The sequence below is a fragment of the Myxine glutinosa genome, chromosome 6, assembly GCF_964187855.1.
Source record: "Myxine glutinosa chromosome 6, kmMyxGlut1.1, whole genome shotgun sequence".
NCBI lineage: Eukaryota > Metazoa > Chordata > Myxini > Myxiniformes > Myxinidae > Myxine > Myxine glutinosa.
The window spans coordinates 143,690,161-143,715,762 of record NC_136266.1 but is presented as its reverse complement, the minus strand read 5'-3'; the positions used below and the strand labels follow the sequence as shown (position 1 = coordinate 143,715,762).

Below are 25,602 nucleotides of genomic sequence, written 5' to 3'. Positions count from 1 at the left end.
GGGTGAGGTGGAGAGAGGGCAGTGCAAGGAGAGTGAGGAAGAGAGTTTTTGATAAAGATAGCCACCCCACCACCAGGACGAGGCTCAGGTCTATCATACCGGAGGAGGGAGTAACCAGGAAGAGATATTAAGGAATCAGAGACATCTTGAAGGAGGAAAGTTTCTGTTAGGCAGATCAAGTCTGGATTGTCAGAAGCAACCTGTATGGAGAGATCAGTCAGCGAAGGCCCCGGATGTTTGAGGTCCATACCGTTAATGAAGAGAGAGGGGGAGCATCGGGTACAGGACATGGGAGGGGAGGGGTAGCCGGTAGGGTTAGATAAAGGATGAGAGGGGGAGGTAGGGAGAGCAGTTGATAGTGTGTCAGAGATTACAGAAGAGTTACAAGAAAGGGAAGGATGAGGAGGACGAAAGGTTTGATGGTGAAGGGATGAGGCACAGTGAGGGGTTGTTTGAGGGGGGGGGGGGGGGGCGGAGGAAAGTAGAAGGTTGGGGGAGGTGGAGGTATGAGATAGAAGGGAGACGAAGTGGGGAGGAGGCAGCTTTGAGGAGGAGGAGGGGGGAGGAACTTCACCTGAATCTATCAGTTCGTTCCTCCATCTCGAAACCGTCCCCTCGTCCTTTCACCACAAAACCCCCAATTTACACCACCCCTTTTATAATTCCACATCCAAAACCATCACCCTTTCACCGAGTCACGATCTCAGCCACAAATTCCTGACTAGTTCAAATACAATTGACTAAATACAAATGACTCCGACACTCTGGCCAATGAGAAGGCGACATGGCGAGGAGCTGCACCTCTAATCAATTTCTCTTTCTGAACCTACTCTCCTGGATTATTGATGACACCTGTCAAATGTTGTTCGTCTCTAGATAGGTACGAATGTACAAGTGGGCTCCTAGTCTGCTTTTTCCTGTATATCTTTTAATTGTGCCTTTTCATTGTGATTTGTCCATCCATCATAAATACATGCTCTTAATTGTTATCGTAAATAACTGCCATTGCTGTTTGAATAAACCTTGGTTTGCTCCTTAAATAAATGTACTTTCTTTTGAACTGTTAAACGTTTCCAACCTGCTCACTGTCGTCCTTTCCTCCATTGGTCAGACATAGTGTGTGGGTTTAGTTAGACGGGAGGTTTTTGCCCTTTTTTAAAGAACCTGCTGGAAGGACAACACTCTTGCAGCAATTGACAAATCTGAGCTTTATGGGAGAGCAGCCAGATGGAAGCCACTCCTGAGAAAAAGGCATGTGAAAGAATGAGAGCATGAGGCAAAATATTCTGTGGTCTGATGAGACGAAAATTGAACTCTTTGGCTTGAATGCAAAGTTCTACATCTGGCAGAACCCGAGCAATGGCAGCATCATGCTATGGGGATGTTTTTCAGCGGCAGGGACTGGGAGACTTGTAAGGATAAAGGGAACAACGATTGGAACCAAGTACAGGCAAATCCTTAAGGAGAACCTGCTTCAGAGTACAAAAGACCTTAGACTGCAGCAAAGATTTACCTTCCACAGGACAATGACCTCATGAAAGTCCTTGAGTAGCCCAACCAAAGCCCAGACTTGAATCCCATTGAGAATTTGTGGAAAGACTTGAAGATTTCTGTTCACCGACGCTCCCCATTCAACATGACAGAGCTTGAGCAAATCTGCAAGGAAGAATGGGAGAAACTCCCCAAATTCAAACGTGCAAAGCTGATAGACATACCCAAGAGGAGTTGAACACTTATGTAAATTAGATATTTCTGTATTTCATTTTTAAATATTTTGTAGAAATTTCAAAAATATAAATTCCACTTCGACGTTATATGGGGTATTATGCGTGGATCAGTAAAAAACAAAAAACCTCAATTTAACCCATTTTCAATTCAACCTGCAACACAACAAAATGTGAAAAAAGTCAAGGGGTGTGAATACTTGATGAAGGCACTGTATGTGTGTATGTTTAAGTGAGATTAGCAATACATTGCACCGACCCCTTCAATTTCTAGGAATGCATAATTAATAAACCGCATCCAAGTTATTGTTGCCAAAATGATTATAGCGATAAAAATATTGCAAGCTTTTGGCAAGACGTGCTTGAGAATTTGAGGGAAGGATAGCAATGTCGACGTTGCCATTCTAATATTTCATGATGTCAACTTACCTTCTGCAGTATGATGCACTTTAATCGACCAATCCCATTGCTTTTAAGGCCTTGCTAAGAGATAATCGTTTGTACAATTGCGATTTTATTTTGCTGACAAACGTTTTTTGGCATGAAGTGGATGGAAAGGGTAAACTGTCGTTTTTGGATTCGATGTTTGTTCAAAATTCTGTTTTCCTATAAATGCAATGAACCTCTTGTTGGATGTGGTGGCAGTTACTATGTAGCATATCGTAGGCCATTGTGTTTGTGCAAGACATCCATTTATTCGTGATTAACGCTATTGGTTATGAATACTTGGTAATGATCCGTGCCCACCTGTCCGCTTCATCAGTCATGCAATAAGCAACCAGGACTATCAGGATAATTTACTGCATTCTATCTGTACTTGAGCTGCTTTTTCATTTGCCTGAATTTTTGATTCTGAAATTGAATTTTGATTTGAATTTTGAATTTGAAAATTGATTTTGAATTGAACGAATTTTTATTTTGAAATGACAATTTTGACACATGCTTAGAACATCACGTATATCCAGTCACAATTCAAACTTTAGGTTTGTTATTGGCAGATTCAACATTTGTTCTGAAACTTTTAGGCGAAAGAAAGCGGGTATCCTAGAGACGAAGCGTTTTGAACTGACCATGCGATTTGGTGATTTGATCTATTGGACGGACCTTCTATCATCCATTCCTCTCTTCCTCCATGTCCTCACATGCTGGCAATGTGAGAGCAAACGGTATGAGTAAACCACAGGATCCCTCAAACGACCTGACTGCTCTTGCTTCAAACCCTTCTTTACCACTACCTGCACAACAACTGTTGCTGTCTAGGCCAAGCATGGGCCGCAATTGCAAAGTCACTGCTCGGCTGAGGAACCAAATTGCACCTGCAAGCTCTGTACATCGAAACGGTGCACCTGCCACCATATTTTGGACCGCCGGTGAAAGCACGACACCGGTGTCCCAGAGACGAGCAACTGTATGATACCGTTGAATACTCGTGAAACTTAGCTCTCTGTTCACATCAAAGCGATACAGGTACGGACCCATGGCCACTAAGGTGGTAGAGCGACCGGAAAGTTTTCCGCCGCTCCTTGGACACTCTTCCCAGCCACGTCTCCTGGGAGCAAAACGCAGCATCCGGTGAAACAAAGATCCTCCGGTGATGTAAATGTATCCGTCGCGACTCGCCACGGCCTCGTGCGCTGCGGCGAAAGAGTCCCGCGGAAGGGAGTCCACGAAGGACCAGCGATTGGTCCGTGGATCGTAGCGCTCTGTGCTGTGCAGACACTCACCGCCGATGGCATAGAGACAGCCGTCCAAGGCCACGAGCTTATGCAGCGACCTGGCCTCGTTCATCGGACGCAATTGGCACCACGTGGCGGTTGCCGGATTGTAGCAGAACACCTGCAAAGGTTGTATGTGGGTGAGTACGGGCACATATTTCCATTGTGAATTGACAAGTAGATTTTTTTCTTTTTTTGTATACAACATCGAGGCTCGTGTAAGAGCTAACATTAATCACAAAAAGACAAACAGACACATAAAACATATAATAAGGGGAGCGGCAGACAAGATGGGGAGAGAGGGGGAAGCACACAAGTACAACATTTGAGAACAGGGACATCGAGAGAAATGTGGGAGGGAGAGGGCTTGGGGGGAGGTGGGAGAGGTATAAAACGCATGGACACTGCTAAGATTTCCAGGAAAGAAGTCGGAATTTCAAAAAAGTGGATCTTGGATGAATTAACAGGAGTAGAAAAGATCAAGGTTTTGGATGGTGGTGAACACAAGACAAGAGATGGTGGTGAACAGCTGTTTTAAAGACCTGGAGGGAGGAGTGGGATTGAATAGAGTGAGGGAGTTTGTTCCAGAGGTGGGAGAAAAGAGGAATGAAAGAGTGAAGGTGAATAGAGAGTCTTGATTTTGGCTGTTTAACCATAAAAGGGTTATACATAAGAGGTTTAACCATAAGGAGCACCAACCCAAATTTTGGGAAACGGCCGATTGTTAAAGACTTCCATATTTTTATTTCTGGCCTCGTTCATTGGACGCCTCGTTCATCGATTTCTGGCCTCATTCATCGATTTCTGGCCTCGTTCATCGGACGCCTCGTTCATCGATTTCTGGCCTCGGACGCCTCGTTCATCGATTTCTGGCCTCGTTCATCGATTTCTGGCCTCGTTCATCAATTTCTGGCCTCGTTCATCGGACTTCTGGCCTCGTTCATCGATTTCTGGCCTCGTTCATCGGACTTCTGGCCTCGTTCATCGGACTTCTGGCCTCGTTCATCGATTTCTGGCCTCGTTCATCGATTTCTGGCCTCGTTCATCGGATGCCTCGTTCATCGATTTCTGGCCTCGTTCATCGATTTCTGGCCTCGTTCATCGGACGCCTCTGGTCAGTTCATCGATTTCTGGCCTTGTTCATTTCTCTTGTTTCAGCCAGGTGCCGGCGATAACTCACCTATATATTTTTTATTTCTAACTGCTTCAAATCCTGTTGCATTTATTTGTTCGTTTAATTGAACTTTTGCTTCTTTATCAAAGTCCGATCCACCTATCCAACTTGTCCACCTAATTTTGTCATAATTCATCCAAAACGTTTTGAAATGCAGTAGTGTGCTGGATATCGTTTATGGCCCTATCTCTCAGTGAAGAATCACTTTAGAAATTCTAGTATCCGGATAAGAATCTTCACCAAAATCTATTCAATTCGTCCATGTCACACACCCAACGTGTCCACCAAGTTTCGTCCGAATCCGTCCACAACCTTTTGAGATATCCTTTAAAATTGATTCTTCACCATTGAGAGATGGGGCTTAAAACTATATATAGCATGATATCTCAAAAGGTTGTCAATGGATTCGACCAAAACTTGGTGAATGGGTTGAGTAGGTGACAAGAACAAGCCGATTCGATTTTGGTTGAGGTCCAGATCCAGATCCGGTCCATCAGTGAACACATACATCCTAGTGGAGGTATGCGCTCTATCAAGTGCCGTTCTAGTTTAAACAGTCTTTATTTAGTTTTAGTGAAGAACCCCGAAATTGAGTCAATTGTTTCTCTTGTGTAACATTTGCTTCGAAGAGGTGCTGTTGAAGTTATTAACAACATTATTTTTCCCCTCGCAGTTACTGAAGCACGTTTATAAATATTCTCAAACGTTTTCCACACCTAACACCCCAAAGGTATATTTTGTTAATAGCCTGCTGGTGGTGATCCACCAAAGTTATTTCCTTGTTAGACTCAAACATTTGCTTTAGTTGCTGCATGCGACACTTGACAATCAATGATCTTGTACTCGAATGACGTTATAATTTTATGATTATCAACCAAGTCAAAGCACCTGAAAAGCTGTTTATTTATTTTTCTCTTGTAGTTGTTGGGAAATATATTTAACAGTCAAACTGGTCTTCACCAAACTCTTTCCTGAAGCCTTGTTCTCTGTTGATATAACTTGTTTTTGAAGCCTCATCAATACTGGGGCATACATAACACCATTGAAGATCTTGACATTGTACAACTAGGAAAGGTCATATTGGAATGAGGATAGTGTATGTTCAACCGAGTGACAGCATTTGGCCCAGGTACCAACCTGATGGTCAATTCTTGCAAAATATACTGGAGCAACTTTAGCATCCACAGGGGCCATCTACATAGTACATATGCAAAAGGAGGGGTGGGCAGATGATGCATGAAAGATTTTGAGAATATACAAGAAAGTGGCAGGTTAACAAAACTCTTGTCTTTGTTGCAAATATGTGCAGAAGTACACTTAGTAGGCGACCGTCTTCTTGTCTTTGCAGACTATTTCAAATTATTATGCCGTGTCTTACCCCGGTCCCATCAATGGACTGGCATGAAATGGACTACATCCCTCTCAGCAGAACTGGAATGAGGTGGAGGCAGACTGTCTGCCACTAGAACTAGAACAAGAACTACTACTACTACTACGTTTTTGTCCCAAGTCTTTCACGAACCGGCTGGCCAAGCTTGATGTGAGACTGTAGGTGACAATAATTCCTCTATGGGCTGGTATGCAATTTCAGCCAGGTGCCGGCGATAACTCACCTACTCTTTGCGAAGGACACTGTGGGACCTTTACGTCCAGCAACTAATGCTAGCAGATGGGACAAGCAGTTCTATCCGTGGGATCTCGCACACGGTCTGCGAAATGCCCGGATAACAGTTTATAGTTGAGCCAAGATTCAAAACCAGACTAGGCAGCGAAAATGTGAGTGCTCATACCTCTACATCTAGGCCATCCTACCAGTCACTTTCAGACTCAGTGTATCATTCAATGCAGGCGAATCTCACATTCGTCACTAGTCTTTCTTGAAGGATCATCTAATGAATCCACTGCCTTACTTCCTTGATTGGCCACTGGAAGATATTCGGTCCCTTGAACCTATTGATCTCACCATCGGCCACAACCTCCCTTGCATTGACCACATGTAGTCCACAAGAGGCATTTCTATGTTGCTCAGTTGAGTACTGCTTTCCCCTCTGGCCTGGTATTCTCACTTCACATCTCTTTTCTGGATGCTGTCGAATCCAAAGGGATCAACATTATTGACATCTCATAAAGATACAGAGGCATATATGGCCTGTTCTTCTCCCATCATAGAACATCTGCCTCCTCTTTCATCCCTCCAAGAGGCATTCATTCTTCCAGGAACCCCCTGATGGTTGAACTTTTAAAATCCAGGCTTACTGCACACCTCATATCTACCTGCTTGTTTTTTCCCAGTTGTTTCTCCACCAACCCAGAGTTAGCACGCCACCTTTCTATCATCCATCATGTTGTGTTTTCATGAGCTGAGACTTTGTACACACATAAAAGGTTCCAAAGATACACATCAGAAACAGCACCTCTGGTGACCTGTCCAGATGTGCAGCTTCCTATTGGTGTGCGTTCATTATATGAGGTACAATTATGCAGTAAATGATCTTTTGAGGTCTAAATAAATCTGTGTTGTTGTATAAACAGGATTGTGAATCACAAGTTGTCATCACAAACGTCCTGGTGTTTGCAGTTTTGTGGTTGACAAAGACACGTCGTCGCACGGTCGATCACACCTGATTTGAAAGGCGTACTGCGCATCCATACCCCAGCATACCCCCGCACACAAACACGTAGTTGAAAAGGACGCAGATGGCGCAGCCCTAGGGGGTTCAGGGTAGACAGGGGAGGGTTTGCATTTGATGTATGGCAATACTGTACAACATTGCTCAGTAAATTGGGGAATAGCACTCATTAAAAAATAGTGCGGAAAGGTAAGAGACCCCTCCCGACCCCCATAATTGATTCTACATGTTCCCTCCATTCCTCCTTTCCTTTGTCCCCCCACTGCTTCTACACTCCCTCATCCTCTTTTCTCATTTTTTTCCCCCTCGCTTTAGCTCACATCCACCACCCCTTACAGAAATCAATGCCTTCTAGTAGTAGAGTGATACTACCATCAAATATCAAACCTTTGTGGTGGCCCCTTTGGGCAGCACCGCCAGGTGACGCCATTGGTCAGATTCTGAGCAGTAATAGTGCAAAGAGCCCCGCAATTCCTCCTCTGTCTCCTCAGCAACCACAGACACAGATGTCAATGAAGAAGGAAAGGGGACTCCGGGGCTTGCTGCCCTACTTGACGATTGGCTGCTTGTGCGCCAAGTATCGGTTTCCCGTGACACCGCCGGAAGTGTCGCGCATGCCAGCAAGAGGCGCCCTCGTGAGCGCATTCCCAGCACAAGGTCCCGCTCACCGACTGAGAGGCGTGAGAACGCCCCGGAACCTAGCAGAGCCTCCAAGTAGTTCACGCTCAGAACGCGGTACACAGCATCCTGGGGATGCACAGAGCATCACAAAATGGATCAAAGCACAATTAGATACCAGCCTGCAGCACAAGATTTAACAATAGTGTATATTGTTCTTCATTTCCACCTACAAAGACGTTCAGGACTAGATCATCATTTGAGAGAATATTTATTTATGCGGAGTCTCGGTTCCTGGAGGAGCTAGAACAGACCAGGACATGCCAGAACAAAAAGAACAGTCGAAAGGTGGGGGGCACCAACAGCAGGGTAGAGGGACAAAGTAGAGGGAGTCTTGTTGGAAGAAAGAACATGGGGTAGAACAACAGCAAAGGGGAGGCGAGGAGGACATGGGGTGAACAAGCTGGATAAAGGTGCAGACTCTCAATCACAGAAGTGGAAGAAGGTAAGAGTGGGAAAGGGGGGAAGAAGAGTGGAGGGAGTGGGTAGAGAAGGGAAAGAAGGTTTGAAGATAAGAACAACGTTGAGAAAGGGTCACGTATGGAGTGAGGGTGGGGTTAAGCTATATTTGGCTGCTTAATAATACGCAATCATATTCAGGGGATGCTCTATGTATTTATGTTTGCTAACGAACCTACGGTGCTGATATTGAAAATTATACAATTATTACGATCCTTGAACACGGATTAAGTATACACTTTGAATCGGCCTTTGAGCTCTTGGGAAGTCCTCACTCGTCATGCCTTGAAAGTGGAAATGGCATTCCAAAAATAGGATGGTGAGAGTGATCCACCCACCTTGAGGTCTGGGAGTGCCAGGCGCTTGGCCAAAGCCAACACCTCTCCACATTGCCCCAACTCCACTGTTTTTTTAACAGCATCTACAGCTGCTTGGGCCGCGATAGGTGCCTGCAGAGCCCTCGCGGCAGCAAGAACAGCAGGGAGTTCTTGGCTGGTGCACTGCATGTGACCCGTGTGCAGAAAGCGGAGGAGAGACCGAACAGCGACCAGGGAAAGGCCGCGGAGGGACAGAACCTGCCTGGAACTACGGGCTCGGAAATAGTCACTCTGGGCTATAAGCGAAGCTTTATGAGCCCGAAGTCTCCGACCTTCCACCTCAATCAGCAAGTCAGGATCACCAAGTTGCCACCATTCATCCTCCTCTACATCATTGTTGCTTTTTCCAACTGCACTTGCTTTGCCCTTCCCTCCATTGATGATGCCTGGTTTGTTTCCTTCACTCTCTTCTGATCCTGATGCTTCGCCTCTGTTCTGCACTCCCTCATCTATTCCTTTTCTTCCCTCATACATCTCCGACACCTTCTCCTCCTGCATCTCTCTTTCGCCGTTCCTCCTCGTTTTTCCGGCACTTGGTGGGGCAAGAGAAGCCGAGAGATTGCGAGTCAGTCAACTTCGATCATAATGCCTAAATTACCAAACATATCCAATTATACATACTAGGGCATGCCCGTACTATATATATATCTAAAATTATATCCCCCCCCTCTATTTACATGAAATGGTTTGGTCCAAAGCGAACGGCTTGCGAGTACGGTGACAATCCCCCCCCCCCTCTATTTACATGAAATGGTTTGGTCCAAAGCGAACGGCTTGCGAGTACGGTGACAATCCCCCCCCCTCTATTTATATGAAATGGTTTGGTCCAAAGCGAACGGCTTGCGGAGTTTGGTAAAGAAATCGCCATAGCGTGCACAAAGGCGCAGGAAAGCGAAAGAATGGCAAATTAGTTTTAATTAGTTTTAAAACATAGTTTAACGCCAACATAGTTTGCCAACGTGAAATAAATGAATACGCTCTCAAATGTGCCGTCCGAGGCAGAGTCTGTTCGGCACGTTCGGCACACGTGATAGCTCGCTGCTCTCTGATTGGTTGAATCGTTTTTTGGACATAGCTCGGTAACTACTTGTCCGATTAATATGAAACCTTGAAAAGGCACATCCTCGGGTCCCCAGCAATATACCTGGCAAGTTTAAAGTATATCGGACCCGTGGTTGTCGAGAAACAGCGGTCACAGACAAACAAACAAACACACACACAGACACACAGACACACAGACACACACACACACACACACACACACACACACACACACACACACACACACACACACACACACACAGAGATTGCTGGAATTATAGATAGACTAGGGCATGCCCGTACTATATCTATATCTAAAATTATATCCCCCCCCCTCTATTTACATGAAATGGTTTGGTCCAAAGCGAACGGCTTGCGAGTACGGTGACAATCCCCCCCCCTCTATTTACATGAAATGGTTTGGTCCAAAGCGAACGGCTTGCGAGTACGGTGACAATCCCCCCTCCCTCTATTTACATGAAATGGTTTGGTCCAAAGCGAACGGCTTGCGGAGTTTGGTAAAGAAATCGCCATCGCGTGCACAAACGCGCAGGAAAGCGAATGAATCGCAAATTAGTTTTAATTAGTTTTAAAACATAGTTTAACGGCAACATAGTTTTCCAACGTGAAATAAATGAATACGCTCTCAAATGTGCCGTCCGAGGCAGAGTCTGTTCGCCACGTTCGGCACACGTGATAGCTCGCTGCTCTCTGATTGGTTGAATCGTTTTTTGGACATAGCTCGGTAACTACTTGTCCGATTAATATGAAACCTTGAAAAGGCACATCCTCGGGTCCCCAGCAATATACCTGGCAAGTTTAAAGTATATCGGACCCGTGGTTGTCGAGAAACAGCGGTCACAGACATACAAACATACAAACATACAAACATACAAACATACACACAGAGATTACTGGAATTATAGATAGATAAAGTCTTTTTATACATATAAACTCATATAAACTATAATTCCTCTTTTCTCCCGCCTCTGGAACAAACTCCCCCACTCCCTTCAATCCCACTCCTCCCTCCAGGTCTTTAAAACAGCTGTTCACCACCATCTCTTATCTTCCCCCATCCAAAACCTTGATCTTTTCTACACCTGTTAATTCACCCCAGATCCACTTTTCTGTAATACCGACCTCTTTTCTGGAAGTTCTAGCAGTGTCCATGTGTTTTTTTTACCTCTCCCACCCCCACCCCCCTTCCCCCTTCCCACGCCTCCTCCCCCCAAGCCCTCTACCTCCCACAGATCTCCCAATGTCCCTGCTCTCAAATGTTGTACTTGTGTGTTTCTCCCTCTCTTCCCATCTTGTCTCCCGCTCCCTTTATTTGGTATTATGTGTCCGTTAATTTTTTTGTCATTAATGTTAGCTCTTACACGAGCCTCGATGTTGTATACAAAAAAAAAACTATCGATACTTTATGTTTGACTGTAAGCTTGACACAAATGGATAACATGATTAAAGCCAAATAATACCCAATTCCACCTGACATTGTATAACGTGAATTGATGACACACACGCGCGTATAAACGGAAGTCTTTAGATACTCACAATGTTGTGTCCCTGCCATGAAAAGTGAAAGATGTTATTGTGCAAGTTCTATATGCGTGACCGGCTGCAGAAGATGTCTAAACAATAATGTTGAAGAATAAAAATGATGCCGTTTAACAGAAGACACCAGAAACGTGATAGATGCCAATCAAAACCTTTCCTGCTGCACTTTGACTCAATCGCATCATACGACATCGCTTACCACTGTGAGCTTGTCAGCTTTAAAGGTTTAAAAGTTTAAAACTTTAAAAGTTTAAGGTTTAAAGGTTTTGACTTTAAAGGTTTAAAGGTTTTTCTCAAAAAACAAAACAAACTTTAAAGTGTTTCCAAAACACAAGTAAAGCAATAACAAATTAGAGAGTTCATATAACACCTTACCCATGCAGTCTTGAGAAAAAAGGACATGGGCGGGGTCAACGAGCGGCAAATTTCATTGGTCAAAATGATGTAAAATCCTGTAATATTTTGTCCAGGTACCGCTACACGAAAGGGTTTTTGAAAGTGCCAATAAGGTGATTTGTGTTCTACAACAACAACAACAACAACATGCATTTTAAGGCCATTTTCCCTGCCAGAGCGGGGGTTAGCCTTGCGGGCCCCATGACAATCTTCTCCATTTTCTGCATCTGCCCTTGTTAACCCCCTTGCACGCATTTCTTCTTCCACCATCTTACAGTATAATTCAATTGAAATGAAATATTTTTGGGGGGGGAGAAAAATAATCCGGATAATGGTTTTTAAAAAAATTTGACTTTTCACTTCCATTATGCAAATGAGCGACATCCGTCTATTCGCGTGACGTCACGGGGGCACAACTCATTAACGGACGCCCACGTCTGCGTTTCATAACAAATTATTCTAGCATTCAAGATGCCGATGTGCCAAGATTTTGACTTCGAATCGTCGAGGAATTTGTCCATTTTGCATCCACGTCTTCATGGAAGAAGTCATTTTTTTGCATCCATGTCCCGCCAAAAGATCGTCGACGATCGTGTGCTTTGTGGTTGAAAAACCTTGGAACAACCAAATTTAACATCAACACATGTATGTTCATTCAAAATATCGTGTTGTTTGTGAAGACGACTTGGAGCTATTTGGGTTGATCAACGGGCTCACACACTACTTGGGAAACAAGCCCCAGAAATTTCTGAAACAAGATGCCACTTGCTGGGGAGAATTAAATGTTGATTTGAAGCCACGCCCAAGCCAGGCCCAGAGTTACATGTTGATTTGAAGCCACACCCAAGCCAGGCCCAGAGTTACATGTTGATTTGAAGCCACGCCCAAGCCAGGCCCAGAGTTACATGTTGATTTGAAGCCACGCCCAAGCCAGGCCCAGAGTTACATGTTGATTTGAAGCCACGCCCAAGCCAGGCCCAGAGTTACATGTTGATTTGAAGCCACGCCCAAACCAGGCCCAGAGTTACATGTTGATTTGAAGCCACGCCCAAGCCAGGCCCAGAGTTACATGTTGATTTGAAGCCACACCCAAGCCAGGCCCAGAGTTACATGTTGATTTGAAGCCATGCCCAAGCCAGGCCCAGAGTTACATGTTGATTTGAAGCCACGCCCAAGCCAGGCCCAGAGTTACATGTTGATTTGAAGCCACGCCCAAGCCAGGCCCAGAGTTACATGTTGATTTGAACCCAAGCCAGGCCCAGAGTTACATGTTGATTTGAAGCCACGCCCAAGCCAGGCCCAGAGTTACATGTTGATTTGAAGCCATGCCCAAGCCAGGCCCAGAGTTACATGTTGATTTGAAGCCACGCCCAAGCCAGGCCCAGAGTTACATGTTGATTTGAAGCCACGCCCAAGCCAGGCCCAGAGTTACATGTTGATTTGAAGCCATGCCCAAGCCAGGCCCAGAGTTACATGTTGATTTGAAGCCACGCCCAAGCCAGGCCCAGAGTTACATGTTGATTTGAAGCCACGCCCAAGCCAGGCCCAGAGTTACATGTTGATTTGAAGCCACGCCCAAGCCAGGCCCAGAGTTACATGTTGATTTGAAGCCACGCCCAAGCCAGGCCCAGAGTTACATGTTGATTTGAAGCCACGCCCAAGCCAGGCCCAGAGTTACATGTTGATTTGAAGCCACGCCCAAGCCAGGCCCAGAGTTACATGTTGATTTGAAGCCACGCCCAAGCCAGGCCCAGAGTTACATGTTGATTTGAAGCCACGCCCAAGCCAGGCCCAGAGTTACATGTTGATTTGAAGCCACGCCCAAGCCAGGCCCAGAGTTACATGTTGATTTGAAGCCATGCCCAAGCCAGGCCCAGAGTTACATGTTGATTTGAAGCCATGCCCAAGCCAGGCCCAGAGTTACATGTTGATTTGAAGCCATGCCCAAGCCAGGCCCAGAGTTACATGTTGATTTGAAGCCACGCCCAGAGTTACATGTTGATTTGAAGCCACGCCCAAGCCAGGCCCAGAGTTACATGTTGATTTGAAGCCACGCCAAAGCCAGGCCCAGAGTTACATGTTCATTTGAAGCCACGCCCAAGCCAGGCCCAGAGTTACATGTTGATTTGAAGCCACGCCCAAGCCAGGCCCAGAGTTACATGTTGATTTGAAGCCACGCCCAAGCCAGGCCCAGAGTTACATGTTGATTTGAAGCCACGCCCAAGCCAGGCCCAGAGAGTTACATATTGATTTGAAGCCACGCCCAAGCCAGGCCCAGAGTTACATGTTGATTTGAAGCCACGCCCAAGCCAGGCCCAGAGTTACATGTTGATTTGAAGCCACGCCCAAGCCAGGCCCAGAGTTACATGTTGACTTGAAGCCACGCCCAAGCCAGGCCCAGAGAGTAATATGTTGATTTGAAGCCACGCCCAAGCCAGGCCCAGAGAGTAATATGTTGATTTGATGCCACGCCCAAGCCAGGCCGAGTTACATGTTGATTTGAAGCCATGCCCTAGCCAGGTCCAGAGAGTTGTATATTGATTTGAAGCCACGCCCAAGCCAGGTCTAGAGACTTGCATGTTGATTTGAAGCCACGCCCAAGCCAGGCCCATGTAACCCAAGCTCAGAGTTAGTCCTCAAGTAATTATCTATATTACTGGAATACGAGCAGAGCCTACCTGATGCTTTGCTGACGGACCAATTAGTCGTCCTGTTTGCCGAAAATTGCTACATTGATTCACTGCGTCTTTATATAGATACGTACTTGAGGACTAGCTCTGAATTTGGCTCACATGGGCCTGGCTTGGGCATGGCTTCAAATGAACAGGTTACGCTCGCCTGGTAAGTGTCGGTATGGCGTCATGTTTCAGCAATTTCCGAGGCTTGTTTCCCAGGGAGCCTGTTGATCAAATACGAACGATGGTGGCTCAAAGTAGTCTTCACAGAACTCCCAGGCCATCTCAATAACTCCCAGGCCATCTCACTCACTCCTGGTTCATCCCACTCCCAGGCCATCTCACTCACTCCTGGTTCATCCCACTCCCAGGCCATCTCACACACTCCCAGTCCATCTCTCTCACTCCTTGTCATCTCACACCCAAGCCATCTCACTAACTCCCAGGCCATCTCACCAACTCCCAGGCCATCTCACCAACTCCCAGGCCATCTCACTCACTCCTGGTTCATCCCACTCCCAGGCCATCTCACACACTCCCAGGCCATCCCACAGTCCATCTCTCTCACTCCTTGTCATCTCACACCCAGGCCATCTCACTAACTCCCAGGCCATCTCGCTCACTCCCGGTCCATCACATTCTCTCCTTGTCATCTCATGCAATCCCAGTCCATTGCACTCACTCCTCATGTCAATCTTTTCCATCTCTCACTTCTTGCCATCTCACTAACTTCCAGGCCATCTCACTCACTCCCGTTCCATCCCACACACTCCTTGTCATCCCACTCCCAGGTCATCTCATGCACTCCCAGTCCATGTCACGTACTCCCAGTCCATGTCACGTACTCCCAGTCCATGTCACGTACTCCCAGTCCATGTCACGTACTCCCAGTCCATCGCGGTTACTCCTTATCTTATCGTTTTCCATCTCTCACTCGTTGTCATCCCACTTTCAGGCAATCTCACTAACTCCCAGCCCATCTCACGACCTCCCAGGCTATCATCTCACGACCTCCCAGGTTATCATCTCACGACCTCCCAGGTTATCATCTCACTAACTCCCAGGCCAGCTCACTAACTCCCAGGCCATCATTTCACGACCTCCCAGGCTATCATCGCACTAACTCCCAGGCCATCACACACTTATGTCAATCTTTTCCATCTCTCACTCATTGTCATCTCACCAACGCCCAGGCCTTCTCACTTCCATTTGTTGTCCATTGCATTCACTGTGCCCATCACATTATCCCTGTTCATTGAACACACTCCTTGCCATCTCATTCTCTGTCCATCGTATTTGTCCCGAGTCCATCCCACTCACTCATCTTACTCTCTATCCATCCCACTCAATCCTCATCTTACTCTGCATCCATCCCACTCCTCATCTTACTCTATCCATCCCACTCACTCCTCATCTTACTCTGTATCCATCCCACTCACTCATCTTACTCTCTGTATCCATCCAACTCACTCCTCATCTTACTCTCTGTATCCATCCCACTCACTCCTCATCTTACTCTGTATCCATCCCACTCACTCCTCATCTCACTCTGTATCCATCCCACTCACTCCTCATCTTACTCTGGATCCATCCCACTCACTCCTCATCTCACTCTGTATCCATCCCACTCACCCCTCATCTTACTCTGTATCCATCCCACTCACCCCTCATCTTACTCTGTATCCATCCCACTCACCCCTCATCTTACTCTGTATCCATCCCACTCACTCCTCATCTTACTCTGTATCCATCCAACTCACTCCTCATCTTACTCTCTGTATCCATCCCACTCACTCCTCATCTTACTCTGTATCCATCCCACTCACTCCTCATCTTACTCTGTATCCATCCCACTCACTCCTCATCTTACTCTGTATCCATCCCACTCACTCCTCATCTTACTCTCTGTATCCATCCCACTCACCCCTCATCTTACTCTGTATCCATCCCACTCACTCCTCATCTTACTCTGTATCCATCCCACTCACTCCTCATCTTACTCTGTATCCATCCCACTCACTCCTCATCTTACTCTCTGTATCCATCCCACTCACTCCTCATCTTACTCTGTATCCATCCCACTCACTCCTCATCTTACTCTCTGTATCCATCCCACTCACTCCTCATCTTACTCTGTATCCATCCCACTCACTCCTCATCTTACTCTGTATCCATCCCACTCACTCCTCATCTTACTCTCTGTATCCATCCCACTCACTCCTCATCTTACTCTGTATCCATCCCACTCACTCCTCATCTTACTCTCTGTATCCATCCCACTCACTCCTCATCTTACTCTGTATCCATCCCACTCACCCCTCATCTTACTCTGTATCCATCCCACTCACTCCTCATCTTACTCTCTGTATCCATCCCACTCACTCCTCATCTTACTCTCTGTATCCATCCCACTCACTCCTCATCTTACTCTATGTATCCATCCCACTCACTCCTCATCTTACTCTGTATCCATCCAACTCACTCTTCATCTTACTCTCTGTATCCATCCCACTCACTCCTCATCTTACTCTATGTATCCATCCCACTCACTCCTCATCTTACTCTGTATCCATCCCACTCACTCCTCATCTTACTCTGTATCCATCCCACTCACCCCTCATCTTACTCTGTATCCATCCAACTCACTCCTCATCTTACTCTCTGTATCCATCCCACTCACTCCTCATCTTACTCTGTATCCATCCAACTCACTCCTCATCTTACTCTGTATCCATCCCACTCACTCCTCATCTTACTCTCTGTATCCATCCCACTCACCCCTCATCTTACTCTGTGTCCATCCCACTCACTCCTCATCTTACTCTCTGTATCCATCCCACTCACCCCTCATCTTACTCTGTATCCATCCAACTCACTCCTCATCTTACTCTGTATCCATCCAACTCACTCCTCATCTTACTCTGTATCCATCCCACTCACTCCTCATCTTACTCTGTATCCATCCCACTCACCCCTCATCTTACTCTGTATCCATCCCACTCACTCCTCATCTTACTCTGTATCCATCCCACTCACTCCTCATCTTACTCTCTGTATCCATCCCACTCACCCCTCATCTTACTCTGTATCCATCCCACTCACTCCTCATCTTACTCTGTATCCATCCAACTCACTCCTCATCTTACTCTGTATCCATCCCACTCACTCCTCATCTTACTCTCTGTATCCATCCCACTCACTCCTCATCTTACGCAATATCCATCCCACTCACTCACTCCTCATCTTACTCTCTATCCATTCGACTCACTCTTCATCTTGCTCTGTATCCATCCCACTCACTCACTCTTCATCTTACTCTATATCCATCCCACTCACTCTTCATCTTACTCTGTATCCATCCCACTCACTCCTCATCTTACTCTCTATCCATCCCACTCACTCCTCATCCTTCTCTGTATCCATCCCACTCACTTCATCTTACTCTTTATCCATCCCACTCACTCATCATCTGACTCTCTGTCCATCCAACTCACTCCTCATCTTACTCTCTATCCATCCCACTCACTCATCTTACTCTGCATCCATCCCACTCCTCATCTTACTCTATCCATCCCACTCACTCCTCATCTTACTCTGTATCCATCCCACTCACTCCTCATCTTACTCTCTATCCATCCCACTCACTCATGTTACTCTCGATCCATCCCACTCACTCATATTACTCTGCATCCATCCCACTCCTCATCTTACTCTATCCATCCCACTCACTCCTCATGTTACTCTCTATCCATCCCACTCACTCATATTACTCTTTAGCCATCCCACTCACTCTTAATGTTACGTTCTATCCATCCCACTCACTCTTCATCTTACTCTCTGCCTATCCCACTCACTCCTCATCTTACTCTCTGTATACATCCCACTCACTCCTCATCTTACTCTGTATCCATCCCACTCACCCCTCATCTTACTCTGTATCCATCCCACTCACTCCTCTTCTTAATCTGGATCCATCCCACTCACCCCTCATCTTACTCTGGATCCATCCCACTCACTCCTCATCTTACTCTGTATCCATCCCACTCACCCCTCATCTTACTCTGGATCCATCCCACTCACTCCTCATCTTACTCTGTATCCATCCCACTCACCCCTCATCTTACTCTGGATCCATCCCACTCACTCCTCATCTTACTCTGTATCCATCCCACTCACCCCTCATCTTACTCTGGACCCATACCACTCACTCCTCATCTTACTCTGTATCCATCCCACTCACCCCTCATCTTACTCTGGATCCATCCCACTCACTCCTCATCTCACTCTGTATCCATCCCACTCACCCCTCATCTTACTCTGTATCCATCCCACTCACTCCTCATCTGACTCTGGATCCATCCCACTCACCCCTCATCTTACTCTGGATCCATCCCACTCACTCCTCATCTTATGCTGTATCCATCCCACTCACTCCTCATCTTACTCTGTATCCATCCCACTCACTCCTCATCTTACTCTGTATCCATCCCACTCACCCCTCATCTTACTCTGTATCCATCCCACTCACTCCTCATCTTACTCTCTGTATCCATCCCACTCACTCCTCATCTTACTCTCTGTATCCATCCCACTCACTCCTCATCTTACTCTATGTATCCATCCCACTCACTCCTCATCTTACTCTGTATCCATCCAACTCACTCTTCATCTTACTCCCTGTATCCATCCCACTCACTCCTCATCTTACTCTGTATCCATCCCACTCACTCCTCATCTTACTCTGTATCCATCCCACTCACTCCTCATCTTACTCTGTATCCATCCCACTCACTCCTCATCTTACTCTCTGTATCCATCCCACTCACCCCTCATCTTACTCTGTATCCATCCCACTCACTCCTCATCTTACTCTGTATCCATCCCACTCACTCCTCATCTTACTCTGTATCCATCCCACTCACTCCTCATCTTACTCTCTGTATCCATCCCACTCACTCCTCATCTTACTCTGTATCCATCCCACTCACTCCTCATCTTACTCTCTGTATCCATCCCACTCACTCCTCATCTTACTCTGTATCCATCCCACTCACTCCTCATCTTATTCTGTATCCATCCCACTCACTCCTCATCTTACTCTCTGTATCCATCCCACTCACTCCTCATCTTACTCTGTATCCATCCCACTCACTCCTCATCTTACTCTCTGTATCCATCCCACTCACTCCTCATCTTACTCTGTATCCATCCCACTCACTCATCTTACTCTCTATCCATCCCACTCACTCATCTTACTCTCTATCCATCCCACTCACTCCTCATCTTACTCTCTATCCATCCCACTCACTCATCTCTGTCTGTCTCACTGATCATTCCAAGTCCATTTCCATCATTCATTCCCTGTATCCAATTCATTTTTTCTCTGTCCATCGTATTCATTCCTTGTTATCTCATTCTCTGTACGTCCCACTTCCTCCAAGTCCACCCACACTCGCTCCCTTGTTATTGCACTCATTTCGTCGCCCATCTCACCCGCTCTGTCCATTTCGCTTTCTCTGTTTACCCCATTCACACCTTTTCACATCGCTCGTTCTGCCCCATTTAACCCCGCAAACCACTTCCTGTACATCGCACACCTCGCTCGAACGTATCAATAGGTACGAATTCCACGTCCGGACCGTACACGGTAGACGACTTTATGTTCATATCCGTACGTCCGTGTACCGAATGTATGCGTCAAAATGCCAGGTCCGTTTCCTCACGTCCCACGTCACCGTCGGCTCATTGTCTGAACCCCTCCCCGAGCACCAATGGACGCCTCGTGTACACTCATTGAATCACTTTGTGATCCCGGATAATACTTCCTTCCTTTATCGTCGATTCGCTGTCTCACTCACCTGGTAACCGCGTCGAACGTGCGCGCCTCACACCGACGCTCAACCTGGTGACGGTGAGCTAGCCCCGCCCATTATTCCCCGTCTCTCCTCCCCACCGTGCCCCCATTTCCTTTTGTCTCTTTCCCTCCTTGATCTCTTCCTTCTTTCACAAAATTCCTTCTTCATTTTCCGCTCTCCTTTCCCCGATATTTGCGCTCGAATTACCTGGTTGTGTTTTCGAGCCGTTACTGGTTCTTTTCTGGAGTAAAAACGGGATTGAGTAATTATAACCTTGAGGTAACCTCTTTACATTAGTTATCACTCTTTGTGTTGAGGTGAATACTGCAGTATCGTTTGAGGAAAAGAGGTGTATGCGATTTTTATTTAATTTCCGTGCAGGTATCCGGACCAAACACCGCGAGAAAGTTTCAAACGGAAAGTGGCGGGAAAGTAACATTTTGTTTGGACATCAAACGCATTCCTCTGGGATTTGGTAAAGTCATATTGGAGACTGCAAAGAGGAGAGGAAGGCAAGTGGAACAAGATGATGTTTTTATATGAACTGACGATGTGAATCCACTTAGATGACGAGCATGAACTGTCATGGACTCCTCGGATGGACGTGAAGCCGGAGGTCCAGTCTGCCCACACTGATTAATGGTGGATGTTAAAGATCCAAAGGTGTGTATTAAGCGAATACACGTTATCCCCGAAACCCTGAACAAATGATAAATCATTAACTAACACATCCGCAATTCAGGGGGCATGAACCCATCAGCAATTCTGGACAAACTAACTCGTCTGTATTTCTGGGGAGAATTAACCCGCTCATAATTCTGTGGGGTTTAACTGGTCGGGAATTGTGTGGGGTTTAACCCCTTGATAATTCTGGGGGAATTAACCCGTCCATAATTCTGGGGGAATTAACCCGCTCATAATTCTGTGGGGTTTAACTGGTCGGGAATTACGTGGGGTTTAACCCCTTGATAATTCTGAGGGAATTAACCCGATCATAATTTTGGGGTAATTAATCCGTCCATAATTCTGGGGGAATTAACCCATTCATAATTCTGGGGGAATTAACCCATTCATATTTCTTGGGGAAATTAACCCGTAGTAATTCTGGCGCTGGGGGGATTAATTCCCTCCCTAACTCTGGGGAAATTAAGCCATCTGCAATTCTGGGGGGCTTAACCCATTCGATAATTATGTGCGGTTTAACCCCTTGATAATTCTGAGGGAATTAACCCGATCATAATTCTGTGGGGTTTATCCGGTCGGGAATTATGTGGGGTTTAACCCCTTGATAATTCTGGGGGAATTAACCCGTCCATAATTCTGGGGGAATTAACCCGCTCATAATTCTGTGGGGTTTAACTGGTCGGGAATTGTGTGGGGTTTAACCCCTTGATAATTCTGGGGGAATTAACCCGTCCATAATTCTGGGGGAATTAACCCGCTCATAATTCTGTGGGGTTTAACTGGTCGGGAATTATGTGGGGTTTAACCCCTTGATAATTCTGGGGGAATTAACCCATCCTTAATTCTGAGGGAATTAACCCGATCATAATTCTGTGGGGTTTAACTGGTTGGGAATTACGTGGGGTTTAACCCCTTGATAATTCTGGGGGAATTAACCCGTCCATGATTCTAACTCTGGGGAAATTAAACCATCTGCAATTTTGGGGGATTAATCCATTCGGTAATTCTGTGTGGTTTAACCCCTTGGTAATTCTGGGGGAATAAACACTTCCATTATTCTGGGGGAATAACCGGTCGGGAATTATGTGGGGTTTAACCCCTTCATAATTCTGAGGGAATTAACCCGATCATAATTCTGGGGGAATTAACCCATTCATAATTCTGGGAGAATTGACCCGTAGTAATTCTGGGGGATTAAACCGTCTGCAATTCTGGGGCTGGGGGGATTAATTCCCTCCCTAACTCTGGGGAAATCACGCCATCTGCAGTTCTGGGGGGATTAACCCATTCGGTAATTCTGTGCGGTTTAACCCCTTGATAATTCTGAGGGAATTAACCCGATCATAATTTGTGGGGTTTATCCGGTCGGGAATTATGTGGGGTTTAACCCCTTGATAATTCTGGGGGAATTAACCCGTCCATAATTCTGGGGTAATTAACCTGCTCATAATTCTGGAGGATTAACCCGTGGTAATTCTGGGGGATTAACCCGTGGTAATTCTGAGGGATTAAACCGTCTCCAATTCTGGGGCTGGTGGGATTAATCCGTCCCTAACTCTGCGGAAATTAACCCATCGGTATTTGTCCCCCGTCGCACAGCGGAGCGAAAGGGGGATTATGGTTTTCCCCTCCGTCTGTGTGTCCGTCCGTGCGTGTGGGCGTGCGTGTGTGTGTGCGTGCATGCGTAAGCGAAGGACCGCATTCGAATTTGGTGTGTGGGTGCAACCCACGTCAAAATCCAAGATGGCCGCCGCCATGTATGTCTGATGCCATGTCTGTCTGATGCCATGTATGTCTGAACCTTGTGAGCTGAATATCTTGAAAAATAAGCGAAGTACCAACTTCTAATCTGGTGTGTGGGTGTATCTAGGCATCAGGAAGACCGCTATTGAAAATTGGGTCGCCACGTCAAAATCCAAGATGGCCGCCTCCATGTATGTCAACCTTGTGAGATGAATATCTTGAAAAATAAGCGAAGTACCAACTTCTAATTTGGTGAGTGGGTGTATCTCGGCATAAGGAAGAACGCTATTGAAAATTGGGTCGCCACGTCAAAATCCAAGATGGCCGCCAGCATATATATGTCTGAACCTTGTGAGCAAAATATCTCGAAAAATAAGCGAAGTACCAACTTCTAATCTGGTGTGTGGGTGTATCTAGGCATAAGGAAGAACGTTATTGAAAATTGGGTCGCCACGTCAAAATCCAAGTTGGCCGCCGCCATGTATGTCTGAACCTTGTGAGCGGAATATCTTGAAAAACAAGCGAAGTACCAACTTCTAATCTGGTGTGTGGGTGTATCTATGCATAAGGAAGAACGCTATTGGAAATTGGGTCGCCACGTCAAAATCCAAGATGGCCGCCACCATGTATGTCTGAACCTTGTGAGCAAAATATCATATCATAGCATGTTTTCTGCGTCTTCCACTTTGTCAACTCACATCACTTCCCCGACGGGGGACCGAGGCATAACGCTTGTTATGTGGGGTTTAACCCCTTGATAATTTTGAGGGAATTAACCCGATGATAATTCTGGAGGAATTAACCCGTTCATAATTCTGGGGGAATTAACCCGTTCATAATTCTGGGGGAATTAACCCGTTCATAATTCTGGGTGAATTAACCCGTTCATAATTCTGGGGGAATTAACCCGTTCATAATTCTGGCGGATTAAACGGTCTGAAATTATTGGGGATTAAACCGTCTGAAATGTCTGGGGCTGGGGGGATTAAGCCGTCCCTAACTCTGGGGGAATTAACGCATCTGCAATTCTGGGGGAATTAACCCATCAGTAATTCTGTGGGGAATTAACCCTCCATTATTCTGGGGAATAACCCATCGGTAATTCTGTGGGGTTTAACCCCTCGGTAATTCTGGGGGAATTAACCCCTCGGTAATTCTGTGGGGTTTAACCCCTCGGTAATTCTGGGGGAATTAACTCCTCGGTTGTTGTTTCGTATGCAGCCTGTGGCTAGGGGTTTGCATCATTTTTCTGGAAGCGCATTTGTACCGCTGATGCAGTGCCCCAATTACCAGTGAGCTGGTAATCAATTCGGAAGGATGACAGGCTGAGTCAACTACCCTGGCGTTAATTGAACGATTGACCGGGATTCAAACCCAGGATCATCGGATCCCAAGCCAGCACCCTAACCGTTGAGCCAACACCAGGCTACCCCCTTGGCAATTCTGGGTGAATTCTTTGCTCGTGTCCAGTTTGTTTTGGCGTACTTAGGACACATTGAAACTCTTTGTCCACTGTTTATCCTCTGGCACATTAAATCTGTAACAATGACTTCAATGTGACAAGCACCGAATTCTTAGGAATAATTGAATTTTTAACATTTTCCTCTTTGTGATGTTTGATGGAAATCTTGTTTATTCCATCTTTTGTTACCAAATATTCTTTCTCAGCTCTCTCCCTCCTGTTGCTGAACAAAGTAGTGTGTTGCTGTTGGGTGTTTCTCCACTGTCGCCTTTTGTTACTAGTTAGTATAACCTATCCGCTGCCTAACTTTGTAATATAAAACCAATCCTGTTCTAAAAGTGCTATTTAAATGTGTTTTTGGTTAATTGCCAATATTTGACCTTTGATGCTGTGCAGCCTCGTTACAGATGACATAAGAGCTTGGTTTGTTGCTCCATCTTGCGAGCCTCTTCAAATGTGGAGTTAGTCTGGCGTAACACAGGATCCTCTTCATGTAACACGGTTCCTCGCCAAGTCTGACCTTATGCACAACCTACAAGGCCACAAGGCCTTTGTCCATGGCTCAATGGGAGTACTACCTTCTCTGATTGGGGTCGTGCCGCCACTTCGCACCTGTCTCTCCTAGATGCTGTGGAATCCAACTCTGTTAACATCATTGACATCTCACAAAAGGAAGCAGGAATACAAGGCCTGTTGCTCTCTCGTCACAGACATGTTGGTGGCCTCCATTTTTCACCCTCAGCCCACCCTGGCGACCCTGCCGCTCCACTCCAACTCTGCATGATGTAATGGGGAAGGAGGGTCGATATAACTTACATGACTCAACTTGATATAAATCTTAATCAATTTTCTTGTATTCTGCAGTTTATTTCTCTTTCTCTTTTCCATATCCACGAAGCTTAATAACGGTGTCGCATACACCTTTTTTTTTTTTTTGTATACAAGATCGAGGCTCGTGTAAGAGCTAACATTAATCACAAAAAGACAAACGGACACATAAAACATAAGATAAAGGGAGCGGGAGACAAGATGGGGAGAGCCAGGGAAGCACACAAGTACAACATTTGAGAGCAGGGACATCGGGAGATCTGTTGGAGGGAGAAGGCTCGGGCTTGAAATGCTTGGACTTGGACAATGAAACCTTGTGTTTAATCATCACATACAAATACCAAAAACATATAACAGTATGGTACATCATAAGGAAAGAGAAGGTTTTCAGTCTTGGTTAAATTACAAAGCCCCTGCTGGTCATCATTTTTTTTTCTTTTTTCTTTTTTTAAAGAAGCATTTTTCAACAACCCCCAACTCCCAAAATCCAGGCTGACTACTCACCTCCACTCCTTTGTTCCTACATTGTTAACCCGCATACGCGACACGAAAACCGGAGTTGAGCAATTGGTCATGTCTGTCTGTCTATCCATCCATCCGT

At 46.0% G+C, this 25,602-nt stretch overlaps 1 protein-coding gene and 1 long non-coding RNA gene across 2 annotated transcripts; one reads left to right on the top strand and one right to left on the bottom strand.

Moving 5' to 3' along the window:
• Positions 1-1,921: 1,921 nt before the first annotated feature.
• Positions 1,922-20,336, bottom strand: LOC137430388 (kelch repeat and BTB domain-containing protein 11). Its single transcript, XM_068121229.2, has 5 exons — positions 20,288-20,336; positions 8,719-9,289; positions 7,631-7,990; positions 7,235-7,321; positions 1,922-3,560 (listed from the first exon to the last, which is right to left on the bottom strand). The coding sequence occupies exons 2-5, from the start codon at positions 9,253-9,255 to the stop codon at positions 2,835-2,837; spliced, it is 1,710 nt and encodes a 569-aa protein (XP_067977330.2). The 5' UTR covers positions 9,256-9,289; positions 20,288-20,336; the 3' UTR covers positions 1,922-2,834.
• A 24-nt stretch (positions 20,337-20,360) lies between these two features.
• On the top strand, positions 20,361-25,027 carry LOC137430389 (uncharacterized). Its single transcript, XR_010985047.2, has 3 exons — positions 20,361-20,563; positions 20,851-20,947; positions 24,570-25,027. It is a non-coding gene; the product is annotated as an uncharacterized LOC137430389 (long non-coding RNA).
• Positions 25,028-25,602: the final 575 nt, after the last annotated feature.